General features: G+C 34.0%; 3 protein-coding genes across 10 annotated transcripts in view; 1 reads left to right on the top strand and 2 right to left on the bottom strand.

Moving 5' to 3' along the window:
* Positions 1 to 52: 52 nt before the first annotated feature.
* Positions 53 to 2056, top strand: LOC105684203 (eukaryotic translation initiation factor 3 subunit G). Of its 2 annotated transcripts, none has more exons than XM_012397381.3 (3): positions 53 to 197; positions 809 to 1261; positions 1385 to 2056. In XM_012397381.3, the coding sequence occupies exons 2-3, from the start codon at positions 811 to 813 to the stop codon at positions 1804 to 1806; spliced, it is 873 nt and encodes a 290-aa protein (XP_012252804.2). In that variant the 5' UTR covers positions 53 to 197; positions 809 to 810; the 3' UTR covers positions 1807 to 2056. The 2 variants fall into 2 exon arrangements, with proteins under 2 accessions (XP_012252804.2, XP_012252805.2); XM_012397382.3 differs by having other exon boundaries at positions 155 to 286.
* Positions 2057 to 2120: 64 nt separating this feature from the next.
* LOC105684184 (S-phase kinase-associated protein 2) lies at positions 2121 to 6329 on the bottom strand. 3 transcript variants are annotated; one of them, XM_012397344.3, is made up of 6 exons: positions 6022 to 6329; positions 4668 to 4991; positions 4201 to 4477; positions 3644 to 4080; positions 3399 to 3526; positions 2121 to 3288 (listed from the first exon to the last, which is right to left on the bottom strand). In XM_012397344.3, exons 1-6 carry the CDS (start codon positions 6099 to 6101, stop codon positions 2942 to 2944), a joined length of 1593 nt encoding a protein of 530 aa, XP_012252767.2. In that variant the 5' UTR covers positions 6102 to 6329; the 3' UTR covers positions 2121 to 2941. The 3 variants fall into 3 exon arrangements, with proteins under 3 accessions (XP_012252767.2, XP_048505056.1, XP_012252770.2); XM_048649099.1 differs by lacking the exon at positions 6022 to 6329 and adding an exon at positions 5752 to 5984; XM_012397347.3 differs by lacking the exon at positions 6022 to 6329 and adding an exon at positions 5109 to 5680.
* A 7065-nt stretch (positions 6330 to 13394) lies between these two features.
* Positions 13395 to 16959, bottom strand: part of LOC105684196 (MAP kinase-interacting serine/threonine-protein kinase 1) — a 50202-nt gene continuing 46637 nt past the window's right edge. For all 5 annotated transcript variants that reach the window (XM_012397368.4, XM_048649097.1, XM_020851293.2 and 2 more), the window contains one exon: positions 13395 to 16924. In XM_012397368.4, coding sequence (XP_012252791.2) covers positions 16474 to 16924 — 451 coding nt within the window. In that variant the 3' untranslated portion in view covers positions 13395 to 16473. The remainder of the gene's footprint in view (positions 16925 to 16959) is intronic.

Raw genomic sequence — 16959 nt, 5'->3', positions numbered from 1 at the left:
TCACCATTTTTTCTAAGAAGACTAATACCTCGACCAAAAACTGAGGGCGCTATCAAAAGCAGGATCACGCTGTAGCTTCTCCATTTTGATTCATCTATCCAACATACGACAAGGGAACTTGTCAAAACCATTAAAAAACTCGCGGAATAATAGGAATGGTTGCACCCTTGGCACCTACTAGCGATTGAAGTAACCAGGCAAGTCAAACAAATTCCACTTTTATATCTTCACAATTGCATTCACTGTATATGCACAACTACGTTTGAATTATTATCAAGTATTACACGTGAGTACGACTTGCTACTATTAATGCGACCCGTATTTTCTAGAATATGAATTTGATTATTTCTAAATATTTTTTACTAAGTGGGTGTCGTATGTGCTAATCGCATAGACAGGTAACCCCTTGGAAGAACTGTAGCAGGTCTTCCTAATCAATCAACTTGATTTCCTAACCTTCAGTGTTTGCTAGATCTTCTTCCGTCTGTAGCCTCTTATAGTACACTGGCCAACGAATTCAGACACTGACCTTTCAAGCGTATACACATGTCAAGATTTCCTTGCTTGAATCTCCTTTATATAAACGTATCTGTCGATTAATAATGAAACTCAAATCCAATAGCTTTTAGTAAATTACTTTAGCTTCCACTCACCTTGTCTCAACTGTCTTAAAAACAAGTACTGTTTGTGACAATCGAAGACCTAGACATATGCCATTGTTGGTTATCAAATTTCACACGCCATTGGCTGCTAAGACTATCAAAATATTTTTCACTCAGATAATAAAGTTATTCGGTGCGAATTGCAGCCATGCCAGTCATAGAGGAAGTGAAATCAAGTTGGGCAGATGAAGTTGAGGAAGAAGGAGGAGGAGTGCTGCCCCCGCCAACTGAGACTATAGAAAATGGGTTCAAAATACTAACGGAATACAAATACAATGATGACAACAAGAAAGTTAAAATTGTTCGAACTTACAAGATAGAACGTCGTATAGTTTCTAAAACTATAGCTGCACGCAAGAACTGGGCAAAATTTGGGGACTCTGCCGACGATAGACCAGGCCCAAACCCTGCCACCACTGTTGGAGCTGAAGATGTTTTTATGCAGTTCATTTCTAACAAGGAAGAAGAAAATAAGGTTGAAGAAGATTCCCTGGATAAGCTGAAGAACATGGCAGAGAAAGGAGTTGTGAAATGCCGTACCTGTAATGGTGATCATTGGACTTCAAAATGTCCTTATAAAGACACTGTTATGGCTGGAGGTGAGGATGTAATCAAATAATTTCAAATAGCCTAACTAATCATTCTGCCTTTGTGTAACTGATCCATTCTTATTAATTTAGGACACAGACTGATTATTTCTGAATCTGTTTTGGCTCTCTTAGGTAAAGTTCCAGATGACAAGAAACCAGTAGGAGGTCCAGGAGTACCTGGTGGATCAATGGCCGATCTTGGTAAAACGCAGGGTAGCAAATACGTGCCACCCAGCATGCGAGACGGTGGTAACAAACGTGGAGACTCCATGCAGGCGCTAAGACGTGATGACCAATCAGCCGTCCGAATCTCGAATCTCTCAGAGAGCACTTTGGAAGCAGATTTGGAAGAGCTTGTTAAACCTTTTGGTCCTATTCAGAAGCTATATCTTGCTAAGGACAAGCAAAGCATGTATTGCAAAGGATACGCATATGTTCACTATAAATTCAAAGCTGATGCCATCAACGCTATCGCTCAATTAAACGGGCATGGATATGATCATCTTATTTTAGACGTCGAGTGGTCTAAGCCTCAGCATGAAAAAAATAATTAATTGGCAATTTTGGCACGCTCCATCATATACGGATCTAATCAGTCAGACACAAAGTTTGATAGGTTCAGAATTTTCACATTGATCCTACAGTCGAATTTATGTGGATTCTTGTGTAATTAATCGTAATCAAGTATATAAAACAATTTCCATCCTGCAGTGACTGACGACAATCGTCACGACTTCGTCGTCCGTTATTCTTTCGTATTGCTGTATACTCATGTATTTCGATAAAACGAAATTGCAATTGAAATTCAGTCATTATGTATTATTTCTTTCCACACCTTCATGCGTTTAGGTAATTTACGGACTCGGGCTAACCGTAATGATTTATTTTATACAATATACATAATAATTAATAATTAACGTAATAATCATCTAATAAACCTGGCTTTCCAGATGCACTGCAATTCCTTTATCAGGGACGCAGAATATCAAATTATCTTTAGTATCAAAGGACTTTTTTTTCAATCTTAAAAATAATATACAATCTTATTCCTATTATCATGGTTTCCGAAAAAGGAATCACAAAAAGTAAAACTTCCTCGTATCACTCTCGTCGGGCGAAAATTTCATAATTCATCGATTTACACTAGTCGGATTGCGATGGCAAAATTATGAAATAAAAAAAAAAAAATTAAATAATATAAACAGACTTCAGTATCCAGTGAGGAGTAAATGAGAATTAAACTTTAATTTAAGAGTTTTAAACTTTTCATTTACTCACTGTACCCAAGTTCATAACTGCTGGGTAGTTTCAAATGTTATAAGATAATTGATGTGATAATTCAAGGCACATTTGGCAGATGATTCATTGATCCTTGACAACGTCATTACTTTGGTATCCGTTGTTCTGTGCACATTTATTTACAAAAACAAAAATCAAGTTTTTGAACTCTTTCTGAAGTTCTGGGAAAAAAAACTGCTTCTGCTTCCAATTCGTCATATCAAAGTACTTTATCAAAGTAAATTCATTTTCATTGTTATAAATGGACTATGAAAAATATTCATTACCAGACTAATAATATTAGTTATCAGATTAATGCTATACTCCCCCAGTGAAGTTCTTTTTTTGTGTTTTTTTTTGGTGCAAAAACGACATGACATTTTTACTTAAATTCTAATTTCTTTTAGGACTCTAATCCCTGACTCTTAGGCCCCAAATGCTCGTTCTTCGCACGCCAACCGTCGGTCTAGCAACCGAACTGTATAGGAACTTGTTGATTTCAGTATCACCGCAATTTGCTTGCAGTGTAGTTAAAGTAGGTTCTGCCATTAATCCAAATACATCTAGATACATTAGACAGGGCATGTGAGCTAGTCTCAAATAAGTAGAAGGGGCAATACTGTAACAGCGACTAAGAGCTAAGTGTTCCAATTTCGAAAGACTGAGCAAACTCTGGGCAGCATTTATTGTGAGCATTGTACAATCACTCATATCCAACTCAATGATGCGAGGGCAACGGTTCACCATTTCTTTAACATCTGAAAATGAATGTAAGCATTAGTAAACATTCGATTAACTTTCGATATATAAACACTCAACTTAGCGTTTCATGAATCAGCAGTAGATATAATGTGGTATTAATACTCACTGTCATCTGTCATAGTTTTCCGACAACCAGCGATGTTCAGACGTGTGATGGTACTTGGCAAGTTTTTGCAAAGTAGTGTCATACAGTCTAAATCCAAGCCACACCAAGCAATGTTGAAAGCATTCAGTCTAGAAAAACAAAAATTCTTCATCAAATGGGCAAGTGACCTTTTGTTACCTTGCAAGAATTTGAAAACTTGCATTGAATACGTAAACTTTTATCTGACAAGAAACCGATTATCTCACCTTGGCAGTTTTAATATGTCCTGTAAACATTCTTGATCAATGCCTTCACACATTGTTAAATTGAGTACTTCTAATTCTGTGTTTTGGCCAATAGCCTGGCAGCACAGCCTGTTAAGAGTACATTTCTCAAGGGATAATTTTTTGAGGAATTTACAAATAGATAATAGGGCTCCCAATCCCTCGGGGCTGATAACGGACATTGACAAGTCCAAGTATTGAAGTTTGCAGACATAATTTTCATTCAAGACTTCACTGTTCGACTGAAATACTGGATCTGCAATTTCTGCCTGAGCCAGTCTTAAAGTTTGTACACCTCTTGGCAGGATGTGACCCAGAGTTCCTTCACCCAAAACTTTACCTCCCAGATCTAGTCTACTCCATAACGCCTCATCGCGGGCTATTTGACACCATCTTTTGCAAACGAGCATAGAACGCACCTAAAATGCGAATTTGACTAGATTAAAAGTGTGGAATATTCGTGAAAACCAAAAGCAAAATGGCAGAACTGATTATCTGGATTATTCAGATGGGGGCATGTAAGTCACACGCATATTTACCAAGCACTTTTTGGGAAGCCATCTAAGGATCATCAAAATCATTTCATCAGATAATTTGTTGAACTTATCTTCCCCAACAATCGAGGGTTTCTTTCTTCTGTATAGATAAAATTGATCCAAACCACTCTTGTCTGACATTTCTCCCAATTCTTCTTTGCTAAAACTTTGCTTCATATCTCCAAAAGTCTCTGTCTCTACTCTTGAGGAATAGCCGGATTCGTTGCCCATAGACATGTAGACGGAAGCTTCATCCAAATCAAATGGATCTTGATCCAGCCTTCATGTCAATTTCAATAACGGATCAGAAGAAATAATGATGGATAATTTTATGATGAAAAGAAAAAGAAAATGAATCCTCTTATGTATGAAACGAGGCTAGAAAAAATTGTCTCGTTTGCTGCATGTAACATAGAAAAAAAAATGATTCACAAACCAAAATGTAACACAGATTTTCCTGTCATGCTTACCTATCCAAATTAATGTTATTAAAACTGGTGTCACGATATATTGCAGTGTGGCTTTTAAATTCAATATCCTCTTTCTCAGGAGCTTGCTTTCTACTGCTTTCAGAACTTGTTGGTGAAATAGTGCATTCGTGTGACTGTAATTTTTTCATCGACTCACAACTTACTTCTTCGTCTTCTAGCATACTAACACCCATATCCTCCAATATCTCAGGCTCCACTAGACTCGTATCTCCGGCACAAGTCCAACGTGTATTGGACTTTGTTGCACTGTTCAAAGTGCTGTTGAGATTGTTATTACACCCATCATCCAACCGCATACGCTTACTACATGCCAACAAACAGGAGAATTTGGCAATGTTACAATCACAATAGAATCATGAAGAGCATATTTGCACTGCTCTCAAGTTATGATGATCACAGTGTAGTTGATAGAAAAATTACCAAATCATTGATATTCGCAGATTGCAGACATTTGGAAAATTGATAACTGGATCACAAGAAAAGTTAACGCTGGATTAGGAGGTGATGAAGAAATTTTCTCTGATTAACTAACAATAGGTGAATTGAACAGGGTTTATAATGTCCGAACAAAATATTTCGAATAATCACAGATTTGACACATTTTTAACACTACGGTATAAGTATTGAATAACTCAAATTTTGTGTATAATGTTAGATCATAAATTATTTAAAGACAAAAGAAACGAGCGTAGATAACAAGAGCAGGTAGAACACAAAATGGAGCAACTGTAGCTAAAGATTGACAGACAAGTTACAGCTGTAAAATGGAAAAGTTTGGTAAAACAAATAACACAAAGTAATGAAGTGAACGTTGATGTGATTTAAACAAAAACTAGAATTTATTTAACGACAATTGCGTTGGAAGAATTAAATTTTTATTTTCATAATAATTGAGAACGATTTCTCCAACGCTACACATCAGCTAAGGGTCACTTTCAAAATGGTCACTTGTTGCTTCTTTAAGGAACAGAAGATCGACCCAAAAAGTCTGGGCTATGATATCAAGTATTTAACGAAAAAATAGTAACGTTTCGTAGGAAAATTATTTTGGAGGGAAGACAACCTCTGGTACCAACAAATCTCGTCCATCGTCGTCCAGTGAACTCGTTGATTTATAAAATACGAGGCTTGGAATAAAATAGATACGTCCAGTACACAGGTTTGTTGTGATTTGGGGGTGAAAATCTAGGCGAAGGGTTCTTAACCTCACCTGCGCGGTAGGTAACACCTGCGCTTCGAGGGCAACAGGTATAAAATCGGGGTACTACGCAATGGAATTATTGGTTCCGCCAGCGGGTGATGTTATCGGAATTATTATTTGACAAAATCTTACCTTTCAGGTGGTGATATTTCATCTGAATTATCAACAACATCTTCGGAGAGTCGCGTGTTTTCTTCCACGCCGGGATTCATTTTTGGCGGAATATTGACAGGCTTCCTTTTTTTTTAATCGTCACACCGCGGAGAAAATGAAACAATCGCTAACCTAGCACTCCGATTGACCAAGCAACATTCGATGAATGGCGATTATATCGCGAACCCAACGTTCTCATTGGTATTTTTCATCACGTGTTCGGATTTCGAGTTATCGATACCGGAAACCAGGTGGCTACCAGTCGCCATATCGATACAAGTATACGATATCCCGCCAAATTCTAAAACCACAGAGGAAGAAGGCCTTCAAGATAATTTACTGAGTTCAAAGCACTCAAAACTCGTTACACTCACTGCATACTCGTAATAGGAATCTGCCACGCACGCGATATTGAAATCACGTCATATTTTACGTTAGCCATTGCGAATTATCAATGCATAGTCACGAAACAATTATTTGGCCCATTTAGGGTTGTAAAATCTAACATAAAAATATCTATTTTGATGAAACTCTTTTTTTTTTTTCTCATGAAACATGATGTCACAAATTGTTATCAAAATCATACAGATTTATTCGCATACATAATCAACAACTGCAGCATCGGTAAATAATTTTAATTATCATAGCTAGATCGCAAGCTAAATAGTGCGGCTTCTCGTTGAAATCTAATGATAGGTAATAAATTCCTTCTGCGTACACCTAAGTGCGTCAATTGAAAGTCAGCATTACTTTCAGTAATAATAATGAGCTTCAAACGGAAATCCTCTTACAGTTACCTGGGAACGGAAATACTTTTTATTTCAAGCGCAAAGATTATCTCTTCGTGTACGGTCTGCACGCTCGATTACCCAGTAAATGAATAGGTACAATATTTGATATGCTATAGTCGTAACGATTCCGGATTGAAAATCTAAGAATTTGCGGTAGTTTAGGATTCAATTACATTCTTCAATCGCTTGAGGAGATTAATTAAGGACTTTGGCCCTTCAACTTTTTATCGTCGGCGTAGATCCTCATTTGGTAACTGACCATATCTGATGTCTTTTTATGAAAATTGAAGCGTGAATCTGTCGGTTGGATTCCCCTATCGTGCCACCAGCCATATCTGGAGAGAATTTGATGAACAATAAAAAAATAATAACAGTAACAATAATAATCTAGGAGGCACGCGAGTAAGCGGATATTGTAAATGGATGTAGATATATATTAATGTGTAGAAACGCGTACACGCAAAAAGATGAAAATTAAACCGGATCAGTTTCCATATTTATATTTGAAAAAAATTAACATAAAACCGGCTGATTGTAGAAGTGCTAGGCGCAGTCGTTTCGACCTGTATTTAACGGCGTAGAATAATATCGAAAGAAAGTCTAGTCGTTAAACTATAAACTTCAAGTTCAAGATTAGAGCTAAGCATAAGTAAAACCATGAGGATATAAACGTCCGATCTGATATGAAGCGCGAAAGCAGTTTGTTATTCGAGCAACCTATATATCCATGACGCTGTTTAATAAATGCTAAGTTGCAAAGTAGGTACATAGTATTTTTAATTTACTTTTGAGAAAGTTTCAATCGCCTTATACCTAACGATAAGTTGATTGAACACCAACTTTCTCAGCGTGCAGAGACACTGGCTGAGGTTCTGCTTCGCGTGATATAAATAAATATTACAATCATGTTCCATTTTTTCAGTTACAACCAATTGATATCTCTATTGATAAAAAGTTCTTACGTGTGACTCGTGAGATGCGGCCATCGATGTACTTTTTTAGGAACTCTCTGTTCTTCCTCTGTAATTTTAGTAACCGTTTGACGAATTTCGGATTCAGAAAACCGTTCCTCGTCACGAGAATAAAATTTTGGAGTTAAAACATTTGCTAGAAAGAACATATCAGATCGTAGATTTAATTTGTTTAATAATTATAACATTGTACAAGAAGACAAAAATAAACCAGAGAGAAAAATACAAATCGATCCAATTCATTTTTCAATTACCGGTCGTTCGGCAAATAGAGACATTTGATCGACCACTCTCCTGTTGCTTCACGAAGCACAACTTAAAAGGTGGTCTCTCCTTTTTCCGGGGTTCTTGGTTGTTCCTAGCATATTGCGCGGATCCTGAACCGGCTCTGGATTCCGACTTGGCAGACGACATTTGATTAGTTTATTTTGTATTTAAAATACGCTCCAATTTTTTCCGAATTCATGCATTTGTTATACATAAAATATGAACGAATAATCCGCGTTCGGATACGTCGGTTTCCCAATACTGAGCTCCTATTCCATGGAATTTTCATTTTATATGGATTGAAATACACCCAAGAAGAGTGGGGTATTATGTCTTGGTATTATTTGATCAATATCTGTATAGAAATAAATATAATCCTAGTGCAAGTCAGGCGACGAGCACATTTCCGTTTCTATTTCCACTTGATACAACCAGAAATTTCTCGTATCTCGTGCAGAACTTTCAGCATACATGATGTCGTGTATTACAACGTTTATAGTTCTTGACGGTTCCCCAATTTCGAAATTCTACCTCTCCTCAAACAAATAAATATTTCATACGCTCGAAAATCGCACAAACTATTTGCGTGTATACGTTACGTATCATCACGACCATAAAATAATCATCAAAATTATTATTTATTCATTTATCGTATCAGAATCATGTCATAATATTTTGTACAGCTCATTTCAACAAAATTCAGATTTGGAGTTATTAATTTATCATAATATATCTTCTTCAACGGAACGTGAAAACGCGTAATAAAATTGTATGTCGCGTGCTCGCACAGATACCACGTTCTAGTTTTCCGTTTGATTGAACTATGAATAATTTTATACAGTATATGTATATGGATGAGGAAATCTCCCCGTTCCATGCAAACGACGCAAATGACAGTAACGTGACACTCGATCTTACGATGAATATAGTGATCTTCGTCGATTTGCCTAACTATAATTTATGCAAATTGCTTCGTTTTCTAAAGAAATTTTCGCAGTCTTGAAACACCGCGAGTGAAAAAAAACTACTCTCATTTTAAATAAAAATCATATTTCATTCTGTTATTGTATAAAATATGGAATTATTGGATTAAGGAAAGAAATGATTGAGAATGAAACTCACTTCGTTTTTTTTTTTCAATTACTTTTTTGCATTTTATTTTTGATGCTCCCATTAATAATGCATATTCATTAAAGTACGATTAATAATGGTTAGATTATGTGCACCATAGTGATTCTAAAATGCTCGCAATGTTTTTTTTTCTTATTAATTATTATTAATATTTCTTCATTTTATCATTCTTTGTTCTTTGTCTACCTGCTTCTTTCTGCTCTCTTTCTCCTTCCCGTTTTCTCAACGGCTTTTTATTCCCGTAATGGACATCATCTTGTCATCATTCACAATTTTTATAGCCCTTAGAATTCTGCATAATATGAGCTATATAATTGAAGATATTATAAAAATTATTAATGTAATTTTTGAACCAGCTTTGAAACAAAGCAAATTTTCATTTACATAGTTCGGTTATAATACAAAGAAATGGTTTTACATTAAAAAATTACTCAAGCATCCCGTTCACTAGAAATTGAATCGTTTCAAATATCCATAATAAACGTAAGTTGTTAAATTTTTTCAAATTCTGTCTTATTTCTCACCCCTTTCCCTCCTGACGCAGTCTACATGTAATTAGGGCGTTTTTTTTTAACTTGTCTCCCCCGCGTCCGCCGTCTCGACACGATCAACAGGACAATTCAATACAATACAATAAAAAACATTTTTCCTTTCCTTCGGTGTACATATATAAAGTATGTTTCTCTCTGTTGAGTCTTGACTACAATTAAATATATAGCACTTTTTTCTTAATCAATACGATTTTATTTTTAATTTCTTTCTTCTTTTTTCTTTCATCGTGTATATGTATATATATTTATATGTATTGTATATTTTCTGTAGTTTTTTCTGATTCGTATTTTCCATCATATCATGACGTTATTACATTCATTGAATATATAGGCAAGATTTTTTTTGTTTAGACGTTTCTATGAAAATCTTCAATTGAATCGAGACACAGTATTCTTTTTGTTTCTTTGATAATTTGTTGGTTTTTGGTTGGTTGGTTGGTTGGTTGTTTTTTTTTTTTCTAGATGTTATATTTTTACGTAGATAATTACACCTTGAAATGTTTCAAGTTTTATGTCTGAAATGTACAGTATTTTTCGCCGATTCTACAGAAATAAGGCAGAGCGTATAATACTATATAGCAAGTTCCCATACATTATATGATAATTTGTTCGTCGCCAATAATATTCATCAAATCAGACAATATCGAAGATCGATGAATCTTCCTTTTTCTTTTTGTTTTAAAGTTTTTTACATTTCGTTGCGTCAAAAATATATATCGGCTGTACATTACATGCCGGCATAGATAGACGAACGTAAATTTATGAGCTGATACAGCGTGAACACTATTTTTATTTAATTTCATGATCGAATTAGATCATCAATTGAATTACATACATTTATAAATTGTACAGTCGGTATAAATCGTATATCAAGAGTTTGACAATCATGTAGGTAGTAAGATGTGCAACTATAATTTGGTTGCTTTCGTTCTTTGCTCTGTTTTCCCATAATTTACATCAAGAATGAGTGGAAACTTCGCTTTCTACGTACAAACTGGCGAAAAAGAAAGATTTAAATATATATAATATACATACATACATATATATTATATATTTTTATTTCCTAAGTGTAAAGCTCGATGAATTAATAACGTTTGAAACATTAATAAATATTTATTAATATTATTTGTTAATCGTTAATTTATTACATTTTTATTTGCAATTTACGCTATACGTGTGTAATTATGTTTCGTATCATGTACGTTAGATTTTTTTTTCTTTTTGCTTTTTCACTTCATGTAATTTATTTCGTCGCGCTGGAATACTACTTGTCATTATTTCCGATTAAACGGCAAACCAAGAAATGCAACGGCCAAAAATATGTACAGTTTCATTTTCACAATCAGTAAAAATACATGACTTTGTCTCTTTCAATTTTCATTTGTTCTTTCAAATTTTTCTTGACTTCTCGCAATTTCTTAATCGGCTTACTTGTAGTTGCATAGCTTGGTTCAATTGCGTCATAAACGATAGAAACAAATTAAAACAAAAATCCGTTTTCATCGGAAAAATCGTTCAAGAACGATTTACGTTCTTCTCAAAAGTCGCTGCTTTGCAATTTCGAGAGATGGTTTTTCATTCATCATTTTTTTGTTCGCTCTGTCTCATAACACTATATTTTCCTTAAAAAATAAAAACAGTGTTATAGGTATATTGATTTATATAAGTTTTTATTTATGATTTTTGGAAGAAAATTATCTCACTAAAGGTGTTTTATCATATGCATTATTTTTCTTCTTGCGCAATTCAAATTATTACACGGTATATACCGGTGCAGGGAGGGGCGGGTAGGGGGAAGGGGATGATTTATTTACGAATAGATACTGTTATCAATATTTGATATAAATCGGAGGAATCAAAATGTAATTTTTGAGTTGAAAAAAATTAAAAAAAAAATAAGAAATGTTCAAATTCTCGTAATTTAGTTTTTATTATCATTAGATTATAATAAAGTTTGTACGTTCATAATCCAGTCTCAATATTTGTGTTTCACTACGCTAACTTGCGCCCTGCAAAGTACCTTTATTATTTATAGATGCTTCTTCTCACTTCCTATAACGACGTTATCAAATTTTAGTTCGTCTCGTGTCGAACCGGTTTATAATTTTATAATTTTCATGAGTAAAAGAGAAAAGGAAACATATTTATTCGTACAGAACGTTTTTCATCTCTGATAAAGGATCCTATTCAATTCTATAACTTTTTCTTTCAATATACCTCTTTTATGTGTGTAGGTATAATAAAATGTTAACAAAAAACCGATCGCACATAGTAAGAATGAAAAGAAAGCAAAATATCTCAAATTCACGCGATTAGATTCTAATTCGTACACGCAATAACTGAAATGTCACTTCGATCCAACCTTAGGCCTCGTTCGCTAACAAAGGTCTCTTCAGCAAAGCAGCAGCCTCAATACAAAACATCATCTAATACTAATTGTTTTCATCTAAAAATTCGACAATCGAATATCCTATTATTTTAACTGTCGCATTTACAGATGAATCTCCACATCCGACGTCAAAAATATATCGTATGTCTACGGGTATGAAAAATAAAAAATTATATTTTTGGCAATTTTTTTTTTTCAATATTTTTATCATTTTAAAGTTTTTTTTCTTTTTTTACTTTTTTAGCATTATTATTATTATTATTATTATTAATATTATTATATTATTGTGGTTGTGTTATTATTGTTATCATTATTATTAGGGTTTTTTGGGGGTGGGGAAACTAGGGTAAGCTATATCTACGATATAGTCATATACTAATAGTTCTTTGTTATGTACACGCTCCTATCCTATGCATATTATTTACCGTAAGATTACTTTTTCCTTTTTTTTTTTATCTTAGTAAAGTTTAGTTGCGTGATTCAAGATTTGATGAGAACCTCGTTATGGCTGATTAATTTTGTATGTGTATGCTTATTTTGTTCTTGTCATTTTTCTATCCAATTTTATACTCATAGGATATTCAGACGGACGGTGTTTGAATATAATGGAGATGGAAACGTGATTGTAGAAAAGTCTGAAGTCGTTATGTAATCGGCGATATAAGAGTGAGTTTTACATTTGTTAATTCATAATCGAGGAATTTTCAATCATCGATTGAAGTGAGGATCATTCCATCAAAATCTTGCTCCGCACAAGAGTTCATTATATACATGTCGTTTACGATTTATGTTAGTACATTCATTTTATATTCAAGCATTCATTCGTTTCTTCATTTATTCTTTCTCTCATTAGTCTCCGGTGGATTCTACGTAAGTGGGAATAAATTTAGATTTTTTTAAATTCTTTTTCCTTTTTATTATTAATTCGTAACAAGAAGTGGAGATGGGAATGATAATTATAGGTCAGGAGAAAGTAAATCACTAAGTAAATGTGAATATACGACGTACAGGACATCGAAGTAACAAAAGTTTAAAAAAAAATTAGAAAAAAAAATTAATTAAAAAATATTGTATTGTAAATAGTGTGCTGGGATAATGAAAAAAAGTGCAACCAATTAAAAGACGCCTCATGTTATTATTGTTTTTTTTATTTTCTTTTTTGTTTTTCTTTTCTTCTCTAGCTCCTTTGGAGCGTTTTTAAAAAAAAGTAACGAAAATGTTTATTTATTGATTTTTTTTTTTTTTTTTTTTCTATTATTTACCTTTCAAACGTTCTCTCCATTGTTTTTCCATTGTCAAAACTGTGTATTACTCCGATAGTTTTTGTTAGTCAAATTTCACACCTTGATTATGTCGATAACCAACTATCCAACGCAAGAACTGTTATCAACATCTTCTTGCCCTTCTTCGCTACCTCTCTCCTTTTTTTTTTGTTTTTTAGTTTTTTTTTTCCAATCAGTTACACAAATGTCTGATAAAACGACAGAGTAATACACCGGTTGAGCGTTGTCTGCTGTGCAATGCCGAAACATCTATCATTACGATGAAATAATTTTTATGTTGAAAATGCGAGAAATGACATATTTGATATGATGACTTTTGTTTCACGAATTACAATAACTTATACATAATAATATAATGATGTATAAGCTTTAACGTGACGTATATATTCGATCTAGTGTTATATTCACTAGCGCCTAGTTGAATTCCAAACGATGTAAATAAATATGTGGCTACGAAGAACAAATGTATGTATGTATAATAACATGAATTATGAATCATTTCGTCATAGCACAGAAAAAACATTATAGCGGGCGCTTATCATTATAAAATATCTTAATAACACTATACAAGAAAGATCCTTAAACTAGTAGTAAATTTTTTTTTTTTTTTAATTTCTTTTCATTTCTCTGTTGGTTTCCCTGTTCCTTATTTTTTATTTCTTATTGGACATCACTCACTCCGGTTCACCGCTCGCAAAAATCGTTATTCATAACGTTACATCGGTATTATGGCCATTATTGATTACGTCGCTTTTAATATTAGCGAGTTTGTTATAGATCTACCTATTCCGAAGAAAAAAAGCTTCCCGTTTACAATACGAATCAAAGCCTTTTGCGAGTAAACGAATGAGAAGTAAAAACGATATCGATCGCAGGAAATTTGCGACGGAAATTGTTCCTTCTTCGTTATTTTTGTTGTTTTTTCTTCATGATCAATTAATTATACAGAAGCAAATCAATAAAATGGTACAATACAATCAGTATTTACAATAGTACAATTGTACTACTAAAGCTGAAATTTAAATAGACACTGTGCCAATTAGAAGTTTTAAAATGGTTAAATTTTTTTTTTTTTGGTTTTGTAAAGAAATATGATTTCAAAGACAAATCATTCGCAATTAGGGCAAATCAAATATTGCTTCTCACATCCCCGCAAACTTTCGTAGCTTTTCTGTACCTTAATTAATATGTATTTATTATTTTATCAACTTTTTTTTTGGTTTTTTTGTGTATTATTTTCTTTTCTTTCTCTTTCTTGAAATTTTTCGTCGAATAATTTCCAAGCCGAACTCAAGATGATCAATTTAAAAACCGAGCCAGATTGTAACACGCGTCTTTTTCCAAAACACATACAGCAAAGTATACACAAAAGATAGTCAGTTGGAACCAATTCGACAATGTGGCTTAGAAATTTTTCAGCATTCGTCAACTCGTGTCACGTGTTTCCCTTTATCTTCTCTGTTTAAATAACTGTGCAAATTTGCCATGACCAAACCAACCGAGAAACTATTAATAGTTCATACGGTGTAGCATGAGACGTGAAAATATTTGTACAGATTATTCGTGCTAGTATGAAAGTGTAGTTATCATTAAGGTATTTAATATATGTATATTATATATTTTTTTTTTTTTTTTCTTTTCTTTTTGTTATTCTTGGAAAGTGCAGTACAAGGATTTGTGCAGCCTGTGGCTGCCCTGAGTTACCTCCTTCTTCCCACCCTCTCAATGGTACAAAATTTTTGAGCGAATTTTTTCGAGAAATTAATAGAATTCAATCAGAAATATTACACGTGAGTTCTTTTTTCGTATTTGTTTTATATTTTGAAGACAATTATCTCTCGGAAAATCAGGCCCAACCAGAAATTGGAATATGTTACTGGCGCAACGATCCCAAGGATTGAAAAACGGCCAACGCATATTTCGGAAGTAGAAAAATTCTAGCGTGGGAAAAACTAGAAGAGAAAACTAATTGAGAAAGTAAAATTGCAACGATTGCAAAACTACAATACTGTTACATTCGACATAAAAAAAAATGTAGTGGAACAATGCACCAAGCAATTTTACGACTGCGTTGCCGTTCCATGGGAATTGTACGATTATCCATATTCCTTTATGATCCCCCAGAACAACGCCCGTTTATTATTTATGTGTAAACGAGTGGCGTTATAAACCCATTGGAAAGATGTTCGACCGTTAAAATTCTACAATTACATAATAATTAATAGATTAAATCTATAATTTTATCATCAACAGATTCGAACGCCGCAAAAGGTTTTTTTTTCTCGACTACGTTGCGTTTTTGTTATTCATTTATTTATATTTTTTTTATTATTATTTTTTTTTTTTGCTTCAATTATCTGCTTACGATACAGGTACAAATTTCAATTTTTTTCCTTCTCAATTATGTATCCTTATCACCTTACAATCTTATTATTCTTAGACACCTAAAAGATGGCCGTCCACCGCGACTCCGCCCTCGTTATATCTTACATTCTACCCTCTTACCTCTCTAGTGAGCAAACTATATGCACCCAGACCTGGAGCACTCAATTTTCTGAGTCAGTTAATGGTTAAATAACAAGTTTTTAATTGAACGCAAAATTCGAGTGAGGATTCGAAGAAATATTTTCACAGATCTATAATGTAATCTAAGTCTGAATATGTTGTACGTACTCGGAACTGTCAAATTATGAATGTCAGTGTGTCTTTTCCGTCAAAGTATTCACATGATTTAATTGCCTCATTGCTTTTTTGATTTTCTATTGTCTCCGGTCTAAAGACAAACTTGTACTGTTAAGGTGTGTTTGAAAATAATGGATCAACATTGAAAGCAAATTGCAGAAAAATGTAACGCTGCTTCGGGGGGAGTCGCTTACAATATCATAGCCACAAAGTCAACCTCAAACAACAAAATTTTGTTATAACCGTTTCATTAACAATTTATAGCTTTCAGAGAAAGATCTTTGTTAAGTTGATGCATAAAGATATTTCAATTGCAATAATAATCTTTGATATTATCATTATTATTATTAGTAATATGTTCACCTCTCAGCCACTTGGAGATGCGACGATTGCATCGGTGCGACGTTCGAGTAGACTAGAACGTGCTTTGAGTCTTCTTTGCATAAGTCTACTCTCGCTCGGGGGTGATAGTCCGAAGAGATTTAAAGACTCCTTACCGATGAGCCGATTTCTGCCGACAATCTTCAAGTCGCTTAAGTCAATGCTTGAGTGAACGGAACAAGACTTAGCTCGGGGTGTATCAAATTCACTCGAGGAATGGGTGACGCAATTTTTTCCAGGCTCAGAAAGTTCGCTGCTAGAATCCGACATGTGTCCGTAGGGATGATTGTCCTCGTCGGTCGAGGATGTTGACAATCTGGGCTCCCTGTTTTCTGCAAGTTCTTCCAAATTTACGGAAAAGTGCTGAAGCACAACTCTGTTCACTGCCATAGCGGATTCTGCAAATGCTGATAATTCACGAGCTGAATTATTCCGTCTGTAAAGATAAAATAAAGAAAATCAGAAAAGTTG

Source organism: Athalia rosae, chromosome 1 (genome assembly GCF_917208135.1).
Source record: "Athalia rosae chromosome 1, iyAthRosa1.1, whole genome shotgun sequence".
In the NCBI taxonomy this organism is placed as follows: domain Eukaryota; kingdom Metazoa; phylum Arthropoda; class Insecta; order Hymenoptera; family Athaliidae; genus Athalia; species Athalia rosae.
The sequence above is the reverse complement of the archived record's forward strand: the minus strand, read 5'-3'. Positions and strand labels throughout refer to the sequence as shown.

Excerpts from the sequence above, each read along its gene's own strand:
- LOC105684203 (XM_012397381.3), top strand. The coding sequence starts at position 811 with ATGCCAGTCATAGAGGAAGTGAAATCAAGTTGGGCAGATGAAGTTGAG. Across the intron at positions 1,262-1,384 it reads AGACACTGTTATGGCTGGAG|GTAAAGTTCCAGATGACAAG; the intron begins GTGAGGATGTAA and ends TGGCTCTCTTAG.
- LOC105684184 (XM_012397344.3), bottom strand. The coding sequence starts at position 6,101 with ATGAATCCCGGCGTGGAAGAAAACACGCGACTCTCCGAAGATGTTGTT. Across the intron at positions 4,478-4,667 it reads AATAACATTAATTTGGATAG|GCTGGATCAAGATCCATTTG; the intron begins GTAAGCATGACA and ends ATTGACATGAAG. Across the intron at positions 3,527-3,643 it reads GACATATTAAAACTGCCAAG|ACTGAATGCTTTCAACATTG; the intron begins GTGAGATAATCG and ends TTGTTTTTCTAG.